This window comes from Diadema setosum, chromosome 20, assembly GCF_964275005.1.
Source record: "Diadema setosum chromosome 20, eeDiaSeto1, whole genome shotgun sequence".
Classification (NCBI taxonomy): Eukaryota; Metazoa; Echinodermata; class Echinoidea; order Diadematoida; family Diadematidae; genus Diadema; species Diadema setosum.
In genome coordinates, this window is record NC_092704.1 from 29,755,698 (window position 1) to 29,780,234 (window position 24,537).

At 38.9% G+C, this 24,537-nt stretch overlaps 1 protein-coding gene across 1 annotated transcript in view; it reads right to left on the reverse strand.

Annotated features, from left to right (window-relative positions):
- The window catches only part of LOC140243595 (vasoactive intestinal polypeptide receptor 1-like), a 118,295-nt gene extending 94,431 nt beyond the window's left edge, over positions 1-23,864 (reverse strand). The window contains exon 1 of the mRNA XM_072323260.1: positions 23,835-23,864. Coding sequence (XP_072179361.1) covers positions 23,835-23,864 — 30 coding nt within the window. The remainder of the gene's footprint in view (positions 1-23,834) is intronic.
- Positions 23,865-24,537: the final 673 nt, after the last annotated feature.

Here is a 24,537-nt window from a genome sequence, read left to right on the forward strand (position 1 = left end):
TTTTGACCTTTGACTTCTTTGACCTCTGACTTTGATTTTTTACCTGTATTGTACATTTTGCTACAAAATGCTACTCCTTCGCCATTTCAAACCCGATTTCGATTCTGTTTGCTTTATGTGATGGCACTAGGTGAGGGCTTCAAAACTTCTACACAGAATTTTGACCTTTGACTTCTTTGACTTTGACACTGATTTTTTACCTATATTGTACATTTTGCTACTAAATGCTACTTCCGGCGGGGACATATATTACGCACCGCGTAATTTCTACTTTTCCTTGTTCTTGGATGTTTTGTTGCTGTTGTTGTTGCTGCTGTTGTTGTCGTTGTTGTTGTTGTTTTTGTTTTTGTTGTGACAAAAAGAAAAGGCAACCAATCACAAGGGGACAATGGGAGTCTCTCTGGGAGGGAAAGTCCCAAATTGGCCGCAGCTAAGCATCTATTACCTTCATGAAAAACATCCTTGAAATTTTGGCTCTCTCTCTCTCTGTCTATATATATATTTTTTTTCGAAGCTACTTCTATGCAATGCATCATAATCAAGAAAATACAAGAGCAGTCTATTGAGTTCCTGTATAGCGTCTCGATTTTCATTTAAAGTGATGCACGGAATATAAAAAAGGGAACAATTTTCACTCGATGCATGGGGCAGATTATTTTACGCACAGACTGAATTCCACAGATTTGGATATACCAGCTTCCTCTCCGTCTCCTTTCCTCCCTCTCTCTCTCTCTCTCTCTCTCTCTCTATCTATCTCCCCCCCCCCCTTTTCTCTCTCTTTCTCCCTGAGAGAATTGTGTGGTTTTTTTTTATATCGACCATGGGTCTGGCAAGACGGGCTCCATTCGTGTTCACATGATATCATTACTCTTCGATCCCAATTCATCAATTAATCAGCATCGTTCGCTCGTTGCTCGAGCTAATGTTTCCTATACTTGGAAAATGGGGCGCTCAATGAATTTCTTATGACTCTAACCATGGATAAAAGAGAGAGAAAAAAAAAGGAGAAAAAGAAAGGAAGAATCACAATGTTAAGCGGTTGGCGTAAATAGAAGCTATATGGGAGTAGCGGGCAAGAAGAACGCGGCGTCTTTTGATTTGATTTATTTTGCCGATGTGTTGATGCAGGAATATGCAGAGAAAATCAATGCCGCGTTGATATTCAATCTTTTCCTCTGGACAGCGCATCGCACGAATTAATCAGGCATCGCAGCTATAAATACGACAAGAGTACATGAATACACTTACCTCAGTCAAACAGAGGCTTGTCAATCAGTTGCCAATGGAAATAGTTCAAACTCACACAACTAAAATATAATGAGATGTCCAGAGTCTCTCTCGTGATATAACCTGTTAACATTCAAATTCTTGGACAAAAAAAAAAAAAGCCATCAAATCACAAATTTTCATTACGGACCGACACGTGCTCATCTTCATATGTCTAAAGTTACTTTAATACATTGTACATCTTTGCTTTTTTGCCTGTCTGTCTGTCTCTCTCTCTCTCTCTCTCTCTCTCTGTTTATCTTTCAGTCAGCTTTATGTGATGTTAATCCTTTTGCTATCAATCCCTTTGTCTTTTGATTAGTCTATCTCCGTTCTGTCTACTTACATAAAGACACTTCTTTTTTTTTTACTGTTTATGAGCTTTCTCTTTTACTACGTAATATTTTTGTTTTAGCATAGTTCTATAGCATAATTGTTACAGAAAGGAAATCTCTACGTATTTTGTCTACTGCGGTACCTTTCTTTTCGCTTGTTTGTTCGTTTGTCAGGTGGTTTGTCGCCGAAATTTACAATAAAAAGTTGTGAAAACCTGCTTTTGTGGTTTTGGGGTTGGCCAATAGAGCGTCACAGTTGGGAGCCTTGGATTTGAGGACCTTATTTTGAGGATCAAAGGGCACCACAATGGAATTGGGCATCACAATTTATTTTCGTATTTCTATATTTTTTTTTCAGCTAATTAGGCACCACAATTTGTAGGCAAAAAAGAAAAACAGACGACTTTGTTGTTTGTTTGTTTGTTTGTTTGTTTGTTTGTGGGTTTTTTTTGGGGGGGGGGGCTGGACAGCTGATTGGGCACGGCAATTGGTTGAAATAATGTGACATAATTTCATGGCAATTTAGCATAATTTTAGGCCGCCTCTAGCATGCAATCCTTTTTTTTTTACGCTTATCACACTGTCATGTACTCAAGACCATTCGTATCTTTTGCGATATAATTGTATATACGTATATTATTCGAATTAAATTATGTTTTGTGCAGGAAGAAAATTGAATACACATGTATATATTTTATCGAATGATAGTGGGTGTAAGTATTGAGCAGTATTCCGGATTCAGGCCCTGGGAACTCCTTTGAAGCGAAATCCAGCGAAGGGGGGGGGGGGGCGGTGGGGTACATACATTTTCTCAGGCCTGAGATGGGGAAATGCCTTTAAAGGGAGGGAACAACGTGCACCACGGGCGCACCCTAAATAATCCTGGGGAATGGGTGGAGACATGCCTATTGCAAGTGATGCCAGAGTATAAAATGGCAAGAACGTGGGACGGAAATGTCTTCACCAAACTCTCTCAAACTCTCCACCCCCTCCCCTTGGTAATCGATGGAGAGAAGGGGCGTTGGGGTGGGGGGAGGAGAAGACGAAATCAATAACCGTCTTCGGCCACCAGCGAGCCAATCGACTTCGAGTCGTTAGACGTGAATCAGGTTCGGAATTAGTTAACAGAGCGATTCGAGAGAGGAGGGTGGATACCTGGACATGTTTCACTATACCAGGCCAATCCTATTGCGCTCTTCTTTACCGAGTAAAATGGAAAGTCATCATGTAATCATAAGAAAAATGGTCTTGCAAATGAAAATATATGCCCATTACATCAAGAATCTTGTGATATCAGTGTTATATCAACAAATTTTCTTATACCAACATTTAAGATGCTGCTCTACATAGGTTCTTATTAGACCTATTTGCCGAAATGTTGTACATATAATCTTTGGGTGTTACGGACCCCAGTAAGCCAAGTCACACTCAGCCGATCTTTTTTTTTTTTTTTTTTTTAATCACATGGATGAAATTAATGCCGACGACAATCCTTTATAATGGACGTTGGAACAGTTTGCAACCCATGCAACGCCGATATCGCGTACAGTCCTACAGGACAAGTACATCCAAATATGGATTGAGTGAATGCAGCAATATCAATAAAACATCCGTGAATGTGTGCAGAAAATCGGACAATTCGTTTAAATGTTATGAATGTTTATTTTTTGTGCAGGTATGAGAAGACTTCAACACTTTCATGACTTTGTGCTTATAACTACACGTATATACAACGATTATAAAGAAAGTATAAAGAAGATTCAACATATTTTCTCGCCTAATTAGAGAGAACTTCACTCAACTCTTTTTGAAAGGAGGAGAAATGATATTGGTTTTAACATATGTCAATGATCTCTTTATAAGTTTTCTATATAGCGTTGTACATGTGACATCACGACCTGTAATAGTGTTCTCATCCAGGGACTGCTGCACCGAAACTTTAAAAACACATAACTTTTGAATGGATTGTCCGATTTTCTTCACTGATAATTTGGTTCTATTACTACCGCTGCATTCACTCAATTCATACAGATATTATTGTTTGCGGGTGAGCTGATCCTTTAACTTTAATGGGGTATGGTGTATGAGTGACGGGTAAGGCTTGCGACACCTGCGTAGTGACCATCAGCAGCCTAATGAGGTCAAACGTGAGATAAAACTGCAGGGAGCATGGCTAGTTAGATTTTCCCGTTTTCTTGTTAAGCCAAAGCTGTTGATACATTCTCATAAGAGACAGATATGTGTAAAGTTATCTCTTTATCGAAATGGAAAGAGAATCTTGGTTGGGAAGCAACCATCCGTCACTTTTGCCAAAATAACTATACACCAAGACTTCCTATTCTCTTCCAAATAGTTCACGCGATGCGTTGTAAACAAAACAATATATCACGCGTTAATTCCAGCATTAACTTATTTGAGTAGAGATGAGCCTTATAACCGTACATACCCCTACTGCCCCATAAATTTCACAACAGATATCGCGCTGGTCTGCTCTTTAATTGCAGCATCCGCTATTTTGCCAGATGCCTACGAAAAATTAACGAGCCAGTAGTTAATTTGTTAGTTTGTTTATTTGCTTTTTATTTCACATTAAAAAAAATACACAGAAAACGTATCTACTTAGTCATACAGCACATAAAAAGCCAAAGACGGATGGATTGCTCATTTCAGCTTCATTATTAGAATGATTCTGTCCTTCCATGGGGTCCTATAGTAGTGATTGAAAGCGAGTAGTGCAGGGTTAACTATAGGATGACACAAAAATCGGCAGGGAGAGTAAGATAGTCATAGTTCATACGCCTCCCTCGAACACAGATCCACGGCACAGCTGTGGCGTGGGACGAGGATTGCTGAGCCGCTTCCCGACGTCATTCGCCTCGAGGTGGGTGACAAAAACGCTTTGGATTGAGCTGATGCGTCGATAAACCGTTTCGACGGTATCGAACACCACGTGGTCAGGTTCACTTTCGCGCGGTTTTCATTCCCCATTTGGAACAATTTTGTTGTTGTTGTTGTTTTCTACCTCAACAGCCTGCTATGATTTCTGTGGAAAGGACACGGAACCCCAATCGCCTGTTTTGTGACTTCTCGTTTGCCTCACCCTCAGGCGTTTTGCTGGATTTTTTTTTTCTTTTGCGGTGTCACGTCGATTTGTACCGAACATGAAATAATGACAATATCCGGCAGGAACCCTATCATAGTTAACTTTGTCTGGTGGGTTTGTGTACCATTTGTTTCTTTATTGGTTAGTTGGTTGGAATTTAGCTAGTTGGTCGGTAGGAGTGTTGACTGATCGATCTGTCAATCGATTGGGATTTTGATTGATTCTTTGGGGATGACGATCCTCGTGAATATAAGAAACACTTCATCACCCAGCCAAATAGTAGACAATTCTCTTGACTGAAAATTGACGCACGAGACGAAAAGCCGTCGATCTTTTGCCTGAATTACTTTCAGAGAGCTGATAAAAAGAGGCCGTCTTGAATGTGTAGGACTGTAGGACTATGTGTGTGTGTGTGTGTGTGTATGTGTGTGTGTGTGCGTGCGTGCGTGCTATGTGTTTGTGTGTGTGAGGGTGTGTACGTCTACTATGAAGAATTTTATAATACTTTAGTATACATGGTATGATTTGCATAAAATATTTGTAGTTTGTAAAAAAAAAAAATGTCTTTCAGCAGCACAAGTGAGAAGAACGCAGCTGCTTATTTTTGTTCATACTAGTTGAATTGTGGAAATGAGCCTGATATTGAATGAAATTCAAATCAAGAATATCGTAAAAAGAGTGTGTGAGTGTGTGGAGCTGCGCGTGTGTGTGTGGATAAGACGAAGTGCGGTTACATACATATGTAAGGACAGACAAAAAGGATATTCCGCCTTTACCATAAAAGATTGCTCTTCCGGATTAAGAATGATCTCCTCACAACAGATTTTAAAAACAATTAAGGACTTTCTTCTTCGTCACTGACTCCGTCTTTCTGATCTACTCTTCTGTCTATCACTATATCTTGGGAAGAGGCAAATCCACAAGTTGATCCATTTTGTCACATGACAGATTACTTCCCAAAATCTATTTACTGTATTCATATACGAAGGGGAGTGTTAGAATTGTTTATCTTTTTCGCTAAACATTCTGTTACATGAATGTGGAGAAAAAAACAAACAAACAAAAATACCACAATGGTGTAAACGCCAGCAGACAGGGAAAAGTGGGAACTATGAAGCGCATTTGATATAATATGCATTAACTTTGCAAGTATAAGAATATTACATAATGTGTATATGTATGGTCTTGGATCTCTGTCCGTTTTCCCAGCATTTTTTTTTTCTCTTTTTTTTTTTCTCTCTCTCTCTCGTGGAGTATAGACATGAAGTGTACATGGTGATTGCCCTTTTGAAATCGTCGCTAACCGAGGGTGAGAAATCGTGTCGTGATGCCCCTCAAACCGTTTGCGCTCCAGTTGAGACCGCTTTAGAGCGGACAAAAGCGATAGCGTGAAGTATTATCTTGACCGCCTCTTACGTATACGATCGTTCCGCCAAGAGTATCATATGGCCGCCAAGTGGAACGTAATATGTCGACTTCTCCTTTTTTATCTTCTTTTCCTGTTCCCTTTTTCTCTTCTAATCTTGGCACACACAATCATGCCTCGTTGACTTTGGAGGGAATGAAGTTTTGGCGGCGAATGAAGCCGGTTTCTTCTCCAGACCGGAAAGCTGCAATATAAGGTCCCGCTCGTGCTAGGTCAATATATTTAAACAAAATAATACACACAAAAACACACACAAACACACACACACACACACACACACACACAAACCGTATGATCATATTTTTCTGTTGTGATTTACATCCCACAAGTTTCCCTCCAGTGTTAAGTATACCAAGCAATCATGGCGGAATAAAGGAGATCATTGCCAGATATAATTCTTTTGTTCTCAACAACAACAAAAAAAATGTCATTACAGACACACACACACAGAAACACACACGCACACACACACACACATTATTGATGGATTGCCTAGAAACAAAAATCCACTCTTTTCATATCTTCCGTAGATTTCGGGTGAAGGTTGAAGAAGTGCAGCGAAGTATTTGGAGAAGCGTCGTGCCTGACGAGGACCGCGTCCACTCGTAGAGTACACACTTCTACCTCTGCACTGATGTAGCAAGTTGATTTGAAATCTCTTTACAAACTGACCTCGCCATGCGAGCACAGATACACACACAGACAGACCACATCATCATCATCATCATCATCGTCGTCATCATAACAGATCACATATTACACAACTGAGTCACGACAAGACATGGGGATGGATTATTTTCGGGGGCTTTTATTGCCTTTCTGGCACAAAATTGAGGTACTTATTTCCCCAAACATGTATAGGAATTCAGTAAATGCACAGATTATAACTGAAACAATCAATAAAAGCTTCAGGAGTATCACACAATCCTCTGCATGTGTTTTCATGACTTATTCTTTTTCGGGAGTAACCCTGCAACTTATTTTAATATCAAAATAGCGCACTTATATTAACAGAATATTGCACGGTGTGCTTTATTATTCAATTTCTCCTTCTTGTTTTTACGAAGAATGTAATTCTTTCGAAGAGGAGGAGGAGTTTGGACAAAATGCTCTTTCGAGACCTGAGAAATGTAATGAATACAGTAACAGCAATAAATATCAAATTCTGTTAAATTTGAGTAGATTTCTTGATTATTTCTTTACGCTATTTCATTGTACACTGTACAAAGTACATTGAAACCTACATGTGCCGACCTGCATGATATTTTCATGACACTGCCTTTTTTTTAAAGGAGACCTCCAGATGATTTTCAGATTTTTACATCTGAACAACGATAAATTACTTATACTGAGTACAGAGTTTCAGAATTTATAGTGATTGGGATGAGGAATAAGAATGTTTTCAAAATTTATAACAAATTGTAATGAACAAGGATGATGACATGGCAGCCTCACCATAAGAATGCATGAGTTGGGTCTCAAGGAAACAGAACAAAAGAAGAAGGTATGCATACATTCTACACAGGTGAACCTGTCAATCAAGCGGTATTGTAATGAAATTACACTGCTACATTTCTGAAATGCGTGTGGCTCCTATGTCATCAAGGCTGCTCAGTGTAATTTGTTTAAGATTTTTCAGAGTATTGGTTTCTCTGCTCAAAGACCACAATAAATTCCACAAATCTATACATGGAGCTGTCAATTTATGTACTACACGATGTGAAATTATGAAAATCGTCCGGAATGCCCCTTTAAGCACTGCAGTATATTTCTCGTCTAATAGACATTGACGGTAGAATCGTGTACAGTGATGTTGCTTGTTGCTGTTTACTTTTTAAAACTCCTCTTCATAAGAGCCCAAATAGACCGTGTCTTTTAATAGAGGAACTGTGCACACTAAAAGTTCTGGTTGGCCACGTAGTAAATGAGGCTTTTTACTGAATGTATATTTTGACTGCCAAGTTTCTCTCTCTCTCTCTCTCTCTCTTCCTTTCAGTCTTTATCATTACGCGTCAGAAAAAAAACAAACCAAATATATGTTTTAGATCTAATGTAAAAACCATCTTACCAAAGTATACTTCTACAGAAAGATATTCAGAGAACACTGTTAAAAGCTGGCGTTTAACCAGTTTTTACATCCCCAGGAGCATATACAATTTCTTAAATATCTACACACGCAATCTAAATACTTCAGCACCTATAGGTATATTTGGATTCCATTACGAATTGTATTTATGATGTTTTGTTTTAGCGCAGGGCAAATCTACTTGTAAGACAAAACTGCGAAATAATTATTGTCCTACGTCGCTATTACGTTTCCGTTCGTGGGGGTGGGTCAGGGCTGTCTCTTATATTATGCATGGCCTTTCTAACCTGGGAGACTTACATTCTGCCTAATTGAAGATTATGAATTCCTGCAGTTCCTCGGCTATAACCTTTGCAATTTGCGTTTTTTCCGTAACACTGGCAACGCTCAAAATGTGAAAATACAACCAAAATAAGAAAATGAAAAATAAAAACAATGTGTGGCTTTCAAAATCGAGAGTCCCTCGGCTGTATAGAGGATTTAAGTCTCAGGTTTCCCCCGCCATCCCTGAGCTAGGATACATAACCGCTAACCATGCTGCGGAGCACTCTGCGAAGCCTCTCAATTTTCAGATAAGAGGAAATTTCATTCTTTTTTGTTTCTCCCTTTTCTGCTTGTTATTATTTCTTTTTTCTATCTCTCTCATTACAAGCTTAGGTGGGTAAGCCTTGTCAATGTTCTGAAATTTCGTATCTCCAACACAAATGAAATGAAAGAAAAAGAAAAAATCTCTGCTCACAGCTTGACGCACAATGGAAAGCTACATCTGGTTGAATGGGCTTTTCACGAGTGCTGGTAAAGTGAGTCGTATTACGCTGTTGGAACCTATTTTTACAAATTGCAAAACACTTAGTTTGAATGTTTTTTTTCCTGGACAAAACAAGCATGCACAACTTGTTCTGCGCGGAAAGAACAAATTGTCATATTTGGCATAGGCTCATAAAGATCAGCTTAATACCTCCACAAACACATTTGTATATGTAGCGTGGGATATTCTTTTTTTTTTTTCCTGTGCTAGGTTGTAATGGGTAGCATTGGTGTTAATGTAATGTGAATTTGAATTTGAATTTGATTGTGTAAAGCTCAGAAGAACGTAACATGATGTAGACCATTCGTAGAAAACGTTCATCAGGGTTATATTGCATTCGGATGATCTCACCACTTAAGACCAAACCTTGTCTTTAGTACAAAGAGGTCGAATATGTTTTTTTTTTTGTTGTTGTTCTGTTTCATCTGCACTGAATCCTAACAGGTGGCATCATATTGGTGCAACATTTGAAACCGGTCTTGAATATTCAAACTCTACATTACTCATAAAGACATGGTATACAGTGCATAAGCATGAGGTATATGAATGTTTGTCACACTGTTGAGCGGCGCTGCAAACAGCTGTATAATTGGTGATATGTCAGTAATGTCTTCGGTAAAAAAAAAAAAAAAAATTAATAAATAACAGCAGGAGTACGTGTTAGTGATGTAATCAAATTTAAGTCGTGAATTAAAGTTTTTAGCGATCGTTTTTAGCCGTATATCGGCGCTGAGAGCACTGTAATTTTTGTCCTAATTTTAATTTCCTTCCCAAAGTTTCCGGCTACAGGTGATGTCCATTTGTGACAGGAGAAAATAAAGAGTATAGGAGTGATACCAGAGAGGTCATGTTGTGAAAATCATATACAATGGAAGCATAAAAAATGAGAGATTAATTTTAGAAATTGATTCACAAGAACAAGCATGCAGTCAGCAAAAGAGGGGTGTCAAAATATAATGTTGATGGAAGTACTTTCTGATTAAAAGCTCATCAGCATAACTTAATAGAGAAGGGTTTTTTTAGATTTTTTTTTTCATTGGTTAAATGAGTACTTTGTTTTGTGCGCTCCATCGAACTTTTGTCTCTGTGCTTACAAGGGCTAATGAATCATTCATGAAGTCGTATGCAATATGCATATTCATGAACGCATTGCACCCGAATACTGCCATTGGAACACTCCACCTAGTGAGAGTGGAAAAAAAAAACGCTTATTTATTCGTCCCACCTCTTTCCTCTCCTATCCTGAAATGCTCAACCGGCGGATGGAATAGCTTCCGGCGAAAATTGCCCTAATGGGGGGTCCACTGCATATGTGTCGCTTGGAAAGGGAGGAGCAGCCTGTGCCACCATCTAATCGATAATCATTTGCTATGCCTAAATAGCCAATCATCGAAACCTTTCTTTTTTTCTGACCCTCTATTCATACACGGCGCTCATGGGAGAACAGCGCGGAAAAAAAAAAAGTACGGAGACGTCCATACAATTTTGATAGCACGGTACACGGACACGGGTTGTGTACAGTACATCATAGTTGACGAACTGGAGGGATTCAAAACTATCGTATGTAGGAAAACTTACGTTATAGTACGTACGTTATATAGCTGAATCAAATTTACTTCACTTCTTCAGAGAAGAAAAATATCAACGTTTCTTGATTCGTTGCTTGTCTTCATTACTCCCCCCTCCCAAAATTTCCAACTTTCGATTTTGATGCAATAGCAATACCAGCCTTACTTCGTTCGTTTTGTCCATGAAAGTTGATCGAAAACTGCTTTTAAATTTTCTCTCGGGGTGTGTTCCTTATGTCGGAGCTGAAGATGACATTATAGCATGCATGGAATACAATGTTCTTGGGCCTCATAGATTCTAGATGAACTTACCCCCCTTTTCCGTACAAGTCAGTGAATTTAGGTTTCGTCTCACTGCCCTGCGAGGAAAAAAAAAACGGTGATGGATAGCTCTCAACTATATTGATGTATTATAAATGAATAAACATTTTTCTCCTTTTTACGTGATAAATAGATCGATCTAACCCTGCGCGTGGGAAAGAGCAATTCATTATTTTATTATTCACGTGTATTCGTTGCAAAGATTCAGACAAAAAAAAAAGGAGAACGATAGAGAAAAGCAACAAACTAACTTGCTCTCTACATTGTGTTATGTAGTTGATTGAGAACGTGGGAGGTAGAGTGAAGAAGAGGGTAATGAATCACGGCTTTCCCCAAATCACTTCGTAATCAAATTCTCCCCTCCCCAAAAGTCTCCTAGTATAATTATACAGTCAAACAAGACAACTGACTCCCTTCACGGTGATTAATTTTTTTTTTCACACTCTTCCTCAAAGACTACAGTAAGGAAAGAAAATGAACACAAATACACTATAAAAAAAGAAACAAAACAAACCAGAAGAGTTCTTAATGAAGATGGAGAAAGGGGTAATCTCTTGCCCTTCTAATTTATTGGCATTCCAAATTTCTTCACACTCCCACCATATTAAAGGTGTCAACACGTCCGGAATAGAATGAGACTCCTGGCAAGTATTAACGGAGAACAGGAAGTATGACCTTCGTCAGTTTGGGGTGAGGCAGCGGGAGTGGGGGGGGGGAGGATGGGAGGAGCAGATATTAGAAGAGTCGCAATTCATTGGAGGCGAGGATCAGTGCTGTGGGCTAAAATTGAGATGGAGAAGAAGAAGTGAGGGTGAAATTCCTTTTAAGGTGGCTAGAGGACACTTTGAAATAGCAGGTAAGAGGATAAAACATTATTGTTAACGAGCAAAATGAAACAAGGCATTGTGAACATTATAAAACGTGTTCACGCGCAGTGTATCAATATCCTATTAGTACAGTACATATAGGAACGAGAAATATGCAACTCAATCAGATTCAAATTAAGATAATGCCGGAGACACATCTAATACAAACAAAGAAACAGAGACAGGAAGAGACAGCGATAAATACAGAACTACTAAAGTATTGTTGTGAGTATACTAAGTCGACAGAATGTACACATTCACATTGCTATCAGTAATTGCCACTGGTTGTAGAAATAGCAAGTACAGGAACACGATGTATGTTCTGGTGTTTATGGGCTTGTTGTTTTATAGTAGGAAGTCGTTTCAAAGACATTGTCAGTCCCTGATCATTTAAACTTTGCTAGAATGTCAGCTTGAACACTGAAACGTGATGTCGCACTCACGTAAAAAAAAAATAATAAATAAATAGATAAATATTTTTCATAATAGCTGCACTACAGATGATAACGCGTGCTGTATCTACCTACACGAAGAGATGACAAAAAATAAAAGGTGTAACAGCATTTCCTGGAAGAGAAAAATCAAAATAGCATTTTTTTCCTCTCACATTTCGACACTTTCAGAGAACCATCCCACATTATCAAATCAACAGGTACAGATTGCCCGTTTGATATCATAATCAGCATTATATTTCCGCATTAAATGTGAATTAGCGACCCTGAGGAGAAAACGCGATACGCTTGTGTGTGTGTGCGTGTGTGTGTGTGTGTGTGTGTGTGTGTGTGTGTGTGTGTGTGTGTACTGCCTACCGCATGCAGAATAACAATGGTAGAATGTGTATTAGTGCTTGTTTGTTTGTTTGTTCATTTCCATCTGAGAAGATGGCTGGATAGCCCATACTCAGCTACACTAAGCTGGTCTTCCATGTGGTCCAGTTGGATGTGAGGTGGGACCACTTCACCGGAATAAACACCCTGCTCTTTACAATGAATTTACGTGCATGAGTTGTGACTCTCTCATACACGGGACCTCCATTTTATGTCCTATCCGAGGGACAGAGTGTTTTTGCCTCTTGTTAGAGGGGACGGTATGATTACACACAACAGTGCTCAGTCCAGACTCGGGTTTCAACCCGGGCTCTTGGGATCGTGAGGCAGACGCGCTACCGACTGAGCCAACCCACCGCCCTATAGATAGGTTGTCTCTCTTTCCCACTATTTTGGGAATCAAAATATTAAACCGCCATAAATTCCCACTTAGACAGCCGTTCCAGCTTCAAAATTGGCGGGAAGACACACCCATAGAGAGAAGTTTCAGAACTATTGTGACGACCACTTTGCTGTTGTGTTTGTAACCACGCATACTAAAAAGTGACACTGAATACATCTTTTGAAAAGAAAATGCCAGTCTTATACTTTATCTGAATTCTATGGATTTTCCGCTAAAAGGAGCAACAGTATAAAAATGCTTCGATTGGGAGGCAATTATTTCAGCCGATTTGCAATTTACATGGAGTTTGTGAGTGAAACTCAGCAATGAACAAAATAATGTGTGACAACATCTTACACGGGGAATAGGATTTCATTTAAACATGAGTCAACGCAGCCTTACTGAATGATATGTTGTTATCGTATCCGTGTATGTATGTGTGTCTGTGTGTGTGGGGGGGGGGGGGTTGTCTGTGTGTGTGTTGGGGGTGTCCCTGTGTATCTGTACTCGCATTGCGAGGTCAGTAGAGAGATTTCAAATCAACTTGCTACATCAGTGCAGAGGTAGAAGTGTGTACTCTACGAGTGGACGCGGTCCTCGCCAGGCACGACGCTCCTCGAAAAAATTCTTCGCTACACTTCTTCGACCTTCACCCGAAATCTACAGAAGATATGGAAAGAGTGGATTTTTGTTTCTAGGCAATCCATCAATAAAGCACTCAAAGGAACAACAACTACAAACAAGAAAGGGTCCACACTGTGTCGTAGAATCCCATAAAATTCCTAGAGCCAATAGCATAGATTTTAGTGCCCCCCCCCCCCTCTCTCTCTCTCTTACCATGTCTGAAACGCTCTATAGATAATTATAAGCATGTGATCGTGCCCTTTTGAGTACTATGTACTCGCATCTTTTGGTTGCTTTAGTTCAGGCGTGTTGCTTGGGTTATTTTGTTCGTTTTGTTTGTTTTATTCTCTCATTAGGGAACAATCTCTTATCGACACGTACAGACTTTATTGATACAGTCGCGCGTGGTAGTGCTTTCTAGATTTGATCCAACTCCTCCAACTCCGAATCCAACTCCAACTCTGAAATTCCTCAGATTTGAATTCAATCCATGAGATTGTGGTTAGGCACAAATCCAAAATTAGACTTAAAATGAGATTGACTTCTAAATCTATCAGATTGAGATTTTCAATCTAATTTGGGATTTGTCCCTCATCTAAATCTACGGAATTTAGAGAGTTTAAGATCACGTACTTGTATTGGCTAGATTTTAGCGCCGGATTATTAAAGTCATACAGTATTGATTCTAACAAAATTAGAATTAGAAATAGAACATATTCAATAGCGTCACTGTCATGTTTCGCAGATTGCTTTTATGAAATCTCTCAGAGTTTAATAGAATGACAGCCTTTAAATACACAAATAAATGAAATACTTTAAACAATAGCTAAAATAGCATAGACCAAATTCTGAATTAAATCCATTCATAGTCGGGGAAATGAAATAATTCATAAACTTCACTATCATGCCTGAAATATACTTGCAGACTTGGAAATGAGTAAGGAAAACACATATTTTGGCATAAAAACAAGGTTTACAACGATTCTTAAAACTGCATTGGGAAAAAGATTACGAGCCTCACAGACTTATACTGTCTGATGTGTATTATTGGCATTAGCTCCACCCAGCGCAATATTATTCTGCTTCTCTGTATATCCTCTTGACTCTGTCTTTCCCAAGTTTCTTCTCATGAATTGGTAAATACTCAAAGGGAGGATAGATAGATAGATAGATAGATAGATAGATAGATAAATAGATAAATAAATAGATACATACATACATACATACATACTTATACACATAAATATATATATAGATATAGACAGATAGATAGATAGATGGATAGATAGATACATAGATATATTGATAGATATAGACAGATAGATACATAGATAAATAGATAGATAGATAGATAGATAGATAGATAGATAGATAGATAGATAGATGTATACATAGATACATAGACATATTGATAGATATAGGCAGGTAGACGGATAGATAGAAAAAAAGAGACAGACGGATAGACAGACAAAAGACAGATAGAGAGAGGACAGGAAAAAAGAGAGGGAAAGAGATATTTTTATTGTCCCTTTCATACACTTCTCAAGTTGTTACTTTGTAACAAATTTACAGCAACTCATGTGACTAATGTTTACTTGTATAGATATTTCCGTTTCATATTGTTGAAGAAAACAGTGATACGGGCCCCTCGAAAAGGGAAAAAACGATTGAACGTTTGAACTTCATATTGTAACAAGACAAACAACCATGAAAAAGCGTCCAACCTCTTAAAATAAATATGCTACTCCTGCTTGCTTTCATAACCGAATAATTACGAAACTCATCCGAGTTCAAAACAGACAGTTAGTTTCCTGAATTCATACACCATAGATTACGTTGTTCATCTGTTATATCACCTCACGCATTTTGGAAGACTGCTCGAATGATTCTGTCATTATGATTTTACCATGTTACATATATTTTGCCTCAGCAGCATCATAAGGCATTCGAAAATGAAAACAACAAATGAATAAAATTGCATTTTCATCGTAGACATTTTGTTTGCGAGAAATCAGTGGAAATATATCCATTTTAAAAAGTAGGTCAAAGGTCGGTCAGTCTGTGGCTAACGAATTAAGTTTCGAGATCTTTGTAATCCTCCAATTCTCCGATGTCCATTAAGAAAATAAAGTGAACGTTTCTACACACTCTCCTACGGGTTTAAAAACCTTACAGACAAGCTGTAAGCATGTTATTTTTTTGACAGAAATGCTAGTTGTGACAAACGAGGCAATCAAAAAAACGTATTCTAGGAATTTGTGCTGAAAAGAAGAAGATAAATGAATCCATAGTGACAATGTTTGCGTGGAAAGGGCTTAAGGATACAACTTGTACGAATCCCTTATTCTGAAATTGAACCCCGTATACACGTTGGACAGATTACGTTTGATCCATGCCCGCCGTGCATATGCATATATCATTTGAAGGACCTTGTGATATGCCACCCTCGCAAAAAATGGGGAGGTTCGCATCCAGAGCTGTAGCGGCATCTCCGAATACTAAATTCATATGTGTAGCAATTTTCTTCTTTTTCAATCTTGCTCGCCACTCTAGAACGATGAAGGTTTCACATTTACTTAATTTCGTTCGGGTGATCACGCCGCTCTTTTCCAGTTAAACGTAACGGACGAACGTTTTATTTTATTCTTCGACATTATTATGCAGTTTCATACTTCATACTTTGTCTGTTCTGACACAACTGCAAATCTTATGCCATAATTCACTCTTTACTAGCTTCTGCGAATCTCCACCTCACAAGCATTGTAGCTTCTAGGTAGATTCAGCATATTTACAAGTACTAATTATTGTATGATGTATTGGGATAATTTGCTAATTCAATTTTTGATATGTCTATGACTGATTGGTAAAATGTGGGATATGAGCAATAACAACTGACAAATAAACAAACTTACATCCCCCCCCCCCACTAACTCCCCTCTCGACACCTTATAGCCATACCTTTGAAATAGCGAAGACGGTTTTTATCAACTTGATCTCTCGATGTTTTTGAGTGCGTTTTTTTTTTCCGTTTTTTTTTCCTTTTTCTTCTTTTGTGTCTGAAACAAGCTATCATGGTGCTTATACCTTGTTTCTTGTTTTTTGCATATTATGTGATGTATATCTTTGTCATACTGTATGTATAATGTTTGTATTTTTAACCTGTATGTGTGGACCCCTCTGAAAACCAGCCTTTGGCTGACGAGGGTGTTCCACCCTATGAGTGGAAAATAAAAATTGAATTGAATTGAATTGAATTGATTGTTTGCATATATTTGTGTGTTTCCGTATCTTTATGTGTGTGAACTATATTTCAAACAAAAATCACAATGAAGTATATATATTCTATTGAATAAACAGGTGCATAAATTATAAGGACAATCTATTCATGGTTTGCTCATATCTTTTCCAAACAACATAACAGGAAAAAGCAGTTACTGCTCCTTGGAGTGAAAGCAATGGAGTTGTTTATTGAAAATACGAGGTAACATGAAGCTAGCCCGTGGATGAAAATGGTGTCAAGCCAGGCAGTATTGCCAACATTCTATCAACTGAGTGATTATGATTGTGTTTTGAAGGAGCAATTTTCTTTAATTAATTCTTGGCAATTAGAGACCAATTTGGGAATAATGACTTGATTAATACAATCGATCTGAAGTTAAAGTTGTCTTGAGGTCGACGCAATTCGTCCTGGCGGTCATCGCCACTAACGACATCGTGTTTTAGAGTAAATGAGAATAAGTATACAAGTGTATAATCCTCGTTAGTAATGCAGAGTAAGCATAGTCGTGTCTTACGTCATAATTAGCGTCATCGATATAGCATGTACCAACGATGTCATAAATTATGTACGTAGCGTTCCCTCTGCTGTTGAGTCATTAGGGATTTGTGTCGTCGACTTTTTTCGGACCTATCACTTCTTTTTTCCCCTCAAGGCAATCCCATAATTGATATATTTATCATGGTTGGTGCTGTTTGTGGTAGAAATTGAACGATATTCTATTCCGGTCATTACTGTGGACTCTGGGTTGCGTCAAACTGCGTGCCATAGAATATTATCCTGAGAGCACCATCAGCACGCATTGTGCATTCAGAGCACCGATCGAAACCCTTCGTGACTTCTCACAGGAGGGTAACAGGCGAGTTCGTGCCATGGAAGCAGATTGGATGGACTCGTATAAGTTTCAATCACTTCCTTTAGAGAGAAAACGTTGGCAAGTATTATCTACCCCATATCATCGATGTCATAAAAACAGTTTGTTGTTCAACCATGTCAGCAGGATGTAATTAAGGGAGAATTAGAAAGAGTCCCCCCATACGGTTGAGTTTTGCTTGGTGATGCAGTAATTATCAAGTGGCTATTATCAAAATTAATCAAATTCCCAGAGATTTATTACATAGCTCGCCTAGTTCTCATAAGCATTGGATTAATACATTTTGATACCATTCTTCTTCTTCTTCTTTTATTTTTTTTTATCGGTAACTGTCACTTGTTTACTAACACGAACAGGGGCTGAGTTCTTCAGTTCTTAAGAGTAATGATAATTAGGTATCCGACGTGGTTTCGCAAGATGACATTGTTCAGTCGTTTGATTGCTTCCTGCCCTGGGAGATGGATTAGCTCTTTGCTCGGATGGAAACTCGCTCAGCCTTCTCGCTTCAGTTAATCCGACCCGGAGAGGGCGTCAAGTGGCGAGGATAATTCCTACTCGGTTGTCACATCAGGTAACATTATTATGACATACACAGTCAGGTAATGGCCTACCTATTTAAACTCTCACCGGAGTGTTACCTCTGCTCTAGCTTTGACCCGATTGATAATGATTCATTTGTCCTTATGAGGATGTTTCTTGAGGCTATCACGAGCATTAATGTCCCAGGACATTCGGCGTCTTCTCCATTATGAGGACAACAAATGGATAACAGGTTCACTAGGAAGTTTTGTGCCGTCTGATTATAGAACAGAACGGGCTTTGTACACTGTTGCGTATACGTTTTTGTATGTGACTTTCTCTATACTCGTATAACATTCATCCGTACGGTTTGTTTGTTTGTTTGTTTGTTTTTTTTTTTTTTGGGGGGGGGTTGCGTATCGCTGGCACTTTAATCAAGTGTTATGATGAGGTGTACGTGTTGAATTATCCACACACCAATACAACAGAGTTGAAAAAGTAGATTCTTACTGGTGTGGATTAAAGCCACATACAGCATCACACTGCTCGTTAAATTATAGAGCTGATGTCGGTTTAGACGTGTGTGACGTCTGAAGCACCAGTTGTTTTGTTTGGATGGTATACACTTCACGGATTGTTTTCCCCAAACACTTTCTTATACAAAATTCGCTACCTGCTTTAAATCAATTTCCCATCCCATCTGAATTCAACCCAATCGTTTATCATGAAAGAATTCCATATGCGAAAAGAGCCAGACCGCTAAACTTGTTTATTCTTATTCCATGACGATATATTCAGATGAAACCAACTACCAGGAGAAATCGTACACGCATCAACCAAATGACAAGGTTGAAAGAGACTGATTGAATGAGGTTGCTATAGATACCAGCATGACAATAAAACCCCTCCCCCACCCCCACTTTCCTCCCCCCCCCCCACCACTAACACCTGATGATTTCATCTATGAATTATTTACTGGTCAAAGTTTTTCTTGCACCTTGCCCTCCTATCCTAGTGTAATTACACCATAGAACCTTCAGTACGAAAGTGAACCCATTCCAGTTTAGTTTGTAGAGACATTTAGGAGAGCATTAATCATACTAAGCGTCAACATAATTAGGCCTACTTAAAGAGCGATGAAGCAACTGGCTCGACAAGACGCGCGATGAAGAGTCAATGCGGTCCAACGGATGTCACTGCACAGCAACAAAAAATACATCCACATGCTGACCACAGTGTAGGAAGAACACACTGTGGCTGACTTGTCTATGTGGATACAGTGTGTCACACTGTCACACCAACCGCATGGAAACGCGGGTGCTCCAAAACCACGCTTTCAATTCCACCAAGGGGGGGGGGGCAGAATCTGAGGGGGAATCAACATACATCAGAAACATACAGTGTTCATCCACCACTCCAGAGTCAAAGCAAATCTCTTTGGGCAACACACACGCGTACGCTCACCTCCAACACACCTACACACATGTACCCACAAAACCACACATTATTACATTATCATATTGCAGTTAAGGTGTCACGACACAATGAATGTGTAGTAGTGTGTGATACCCCAGTGGTCATGCTGGTTGAATATCACACGAGTGAAACTGTTCGTCCACATCGCACATGCATACACACATATGATATTCTTCTATTGAAAATATATGACATGGAGTTATATCAAAAACCTTCTTTTAATGATTCATGTTGGTGTTAGCTGACTGTTGATTTTTAAGTTTACTTTTTCACTCACTTTTCCACTATCAAAACATGGTTATGTTCAAACCGTTCAAGAATATCTTATCTTATACTTCTTTCATCAATCGCACATTCTGTATGGAAATTAAATTTTCAGTATCGGTACTTCGGTACGAAGTCGTATTTATGATATCATTTTACCCAGAGCAGAGTGGATGTGAACTCGATTAAATTACTGCAGAATCTTTCCTGCGTTTTCGGTTGAAAAAATATGGCTAATCTTTCTAAGCTTTGAGAAAGAAAACATTAATTTGATTTCTTTTCTTCTTTTTTTTTTTGACCAAGATCCTTAAGGTTTTGATAAACCTGTGAAAAACTCTTTCACTGCTCATATTTTTTATTATATTGTTGTCGAAAACGGGGGAAATGAGTTAAATTGAATTAAATTTCTTCGAAATATGAACAGCGCACATAAAGATACAAAGATGGATGATAGACGAAGCAGACGCTAATTCTACTAATATCAATTCGTAAATGGAGAAAGGTTTCTTTTTCATTGGTCATATTCCCTACAGTATCGCTCTTTGATATTCTCCATTACAAGCTTTTCTACGATATTATGATTACTCTGTATGTCTTATGCAGTCGTTGGATCGTTCATTCAATTGAATTGGCGAACAATCGATTGTCAGTCTTCAAAATGTCTCGTGAAAGGCACTGCGTATTTTTCAAGAAATCAATCCGTTTGGATATAGGAACTGCTTTCCATGAACCAACGTCATGATATGTGTGTGAGTTATATTCGTTCTCTCTTTCTCACTAAATTATTATTTCCCCCTGGGTTTGTTTCATACTCTCCCTCGGTTTCCACCATGCCAGCTCGTCTTTCGACTCCAGGCCCGTAACATCTAACTTGAGTACACAGCAGTGACAGGCGACAAAGTGGTAGATTAATCGCGAGAGTGTCCCCTGTTTACCCATTAGGGAATGGTTTAAAGCTGATAGCAGCAAAAGGGCAATATATGCTGATCAGTTTTCTTGGATTTCACGAAGGCACGACTCCATAATACAGAAAAAGGCAGTATACATCGGATAAAATCATGGAAATGGTAATGGTGTTATAATCGAGCCATGTGCGTTTGAGTATAGATGCCCATAAACCTACCATTTTGTTTTTCTTCCAGTAAAAGTAACTCACCCGTTGTGCGAATGACCTAGCCACAGAGCTATCTTTAAGGTACGAATAATTTATCGAGTCAATATGCTTATAGATCCATAGGAGGCAGCAGGACGAGCGCGTGTATATCGGCATGCAGTGCACAGGGGTTGTATGGTGCACTGACTCGGACTATTGACATGGTTTTTCACGAAAGGAATACTCGCTTGGAAAAAGTAACACATCACGTGTAGAACTTTGAATGTGCCACCATGAACTTCGGTGTTTGGTCACTCTGAGTGCCCTTATCAGTATTTACTGCCTTTTACCATAAAAAGAATAGTGGTAGTGGTGGTAATAGTGGTAGTGGTAGTAGTAGTAGTAGTAGTAGTAGTAGTAGTAGTAGTAGTAGTAGTAGTAGTAGTAGTAATAGGGACAGTAGTAGAAGTAGTAGTAGTAGTAGTATTAGTAGTAATAGGGACAGTAGTAGAAGTAGGAGTAGTAGTAGTAGCAGTAGTAGTAGTAGTTGTTGTTGCTTTTGTTGTTTCTGTAGTAATAGTAGTAATAGTAATAGTAGTAGTAGTAGTAGTTGTTGTTGTTGTTGCTGCTGTTGTTGAATAGTAGCAGTAGTAGAAGTAGTAGTAGTAGTAGAAGCGGTAGTAGTACCACCAGCAGCAATAGTAGTATTAAATAATAGTAGCAGAAGCAGTCTAAACTGAACACGGTACTAAAATCTTCCCTCAGAGGGACTTGGAGTAATGATGAAATTCCTGGTCAATAATGAGGGCACTAGCGGTGCTGCTAGAAAATTCGAACCAGGGAGCCTACGACTGAGAGTCTGTGAAAATATCCACTGAGCCAACTACCAGCAATATAGATTTCTTAGAGAGGCGCCCAAGTGATGGTGGCTTAAGGGCTGGTGGTGACGGGAGGTATTAATACAGGAACGCGTCGTGCCTGGTTGAAGTTCAAGGCGGTGAAGGCGCGCATTCAATGGAGCCTACCAAACGACAACAGCGGGTGCGAATCAGTGAAGCGAGCGACAATGACTAGTGACTAGTGACTTTGCACCGTATTACCTCTGTACATTTGCTTGCTATTTAAAGGACCTTCCAACTCCCTGTAGGCTTCTATCTGTTGACATGAATAAATCCGCCAATCACAAAATGTAGAATCGTCTGATGAAAATAAGTTGATATGACGTATTCTTAATCTCTTTGACTTTTCTATCATTACTTTCTGGTCACTATCAACTTAAAAGCTCCAACCCTCTCTAAAGCAACCATCTTGCTTGACGAATGCACAACACAGGTAGATAAATCATCCAAAGCCAATGCTGGTGTTATGTGCCTTATTGGCTAATGATGACGCCTAAATACAATTGTCTCCTGGAATAAAACCTCAGAATTGTTCAAGCTATTGTTATGCCAAAATATGTTCCAGAATCAGATCTGTGACCAGAAAAGATGCGGGACTGCATCGTGTAGAACTTCTCCTTACTCTTCTGAGCTGAGTTTATTTTCCATTAGGGGTGGAGCTTGGCGGATGCACAACAAGAGAAGAGAAATCATTTGATGAACGACATTTTTTTGATACACAATTTTGTTCAAACCATTCCTGACTTTGTGATGAAGACTTTTTCACGCCAGCAAAAGTCATCGTGGTATCGGATTTACAGCGCCAGAATTTGATACGAGGGGACCTTTAAGTATAGTGTAGTGACATGGGAGAGCACTGGCAACTGGGAAAGACTACAAACAGTTGAGGCAGTCGCTAGAAATGAATAACACATAAGACTAGTGGAATGGCAGAATGATATCGCAGACGATGCTTATGACAATCATTATATATTGCGAGGTTTGTCTTTCAATCTGAGATCGTCTTTCTATGAATCGCACTTCCCGTGTCCTGACGGATTCGTCACTCCTTTCTTGCGCGCACAAGCTAATTCTGAATTTAGAACCGCAGGGAGGTGACCGGCGGTCAGTTGAATAAACTAATAAATGATTAAAAGACTGGTGAGTCCTGTTCACAGTTTGTGTGAATTTCAGTATCCACGCAAATAAATAAACAAACAAAGAAATGGAACAAATAAAAAAACAGGTACAAATAGTCAAAAGTTATTTTTCTGATATCTTTTAAAATCTTATTCAAATCAAAGCAAGCACGTTTTGACATGTAATGCTAAAATGAACCCATCGTTGGAAAAAAAAATAACCACAAAGAATATTTCTCATAATATCTTCTAATAACTTCTACATATTATATAGAAGTGGAGAACCTGTTGGGCTGGACTATAGTCATGACATTAGCATTATAGCGGCAAGATTTGGCTAAGAAATTGCGATCCCTTGAATCCTTGCCATCAATCCTCGAGCAAAACGAGCACCTAGACACTGATCGACAAAAAGAAGAAGAAGAAGAAGAAGAAGAAGAAGAAGAAGAAGAAGAAGAAGAAGAAGAAGAGAGGCCTGGGTATAGATTGTCCACTCATTGGTCAGCAGTGTCCTGGAGTCACACGACCGCATTGGAAGAGGGAAAAAAAACACCACCAATAAAAAAGTGAACTCAACCAAACAGTGATCCAAAAATAAATACTTGGCACCCTCCAAAGTACGCGATAGGTTACGGCATTCTCTGTCCAAGCACGTGTTTCTGACGCTCATGGTGCCGTGCTATACGGTGACGAGTTACTCACCGTGTGCGTCTTCTTGGTCGGTATCTCCATGGTGACGCTGTATATTTCTCGAGGACATTCCGCAGTAAGTCAAAAACAAACCGCAAAAGAACACTGATTCGAACAATTGAGGCAAGTTTGCCCTTCTTCTTTATGCTCTGGAACATATACCTTGTTGTCCACATTGTCAACTCCACTTGTTGCCACCAGTTAAGTATGCACAAACACTTGCATCTTCAATGACTTCCATTGATAGTACGATGTACAAGTCGATCCCTCTATAAAAGCATCTATCAGTTGAGCATGATAATTTGTGTTTTCCTCTACAGTTGGCCGCTGTCGGTACATTAATTTCGTGAAGATGGAATGTAAATAATCATCTGGTGAAATCGTAGCAATCACTTAAATGAGCTTCTGTGGACGAGGGAATAAGATTGATTTGCACCTAAAACAGGGGCTAGATGAAATAGAAACATTGGCAAAATATATGAAAACTTAAGTTAGTATGACGAGATGTAAAAAAATATTCGTCGCTTTGGTGACGAAAATCTGCTAAAGTAGAGATGAAACGTCTAAACGTGTATTAAACGGATGAGAAATAAACGATGATGATATACTATATGTACGCATACACGTGGTGTATAATACCCAATAAGGAGGTATACCCATTTACAATAATTCATCAATAACAATCGATAGTATAGTATAGTATAGTATGGTATAG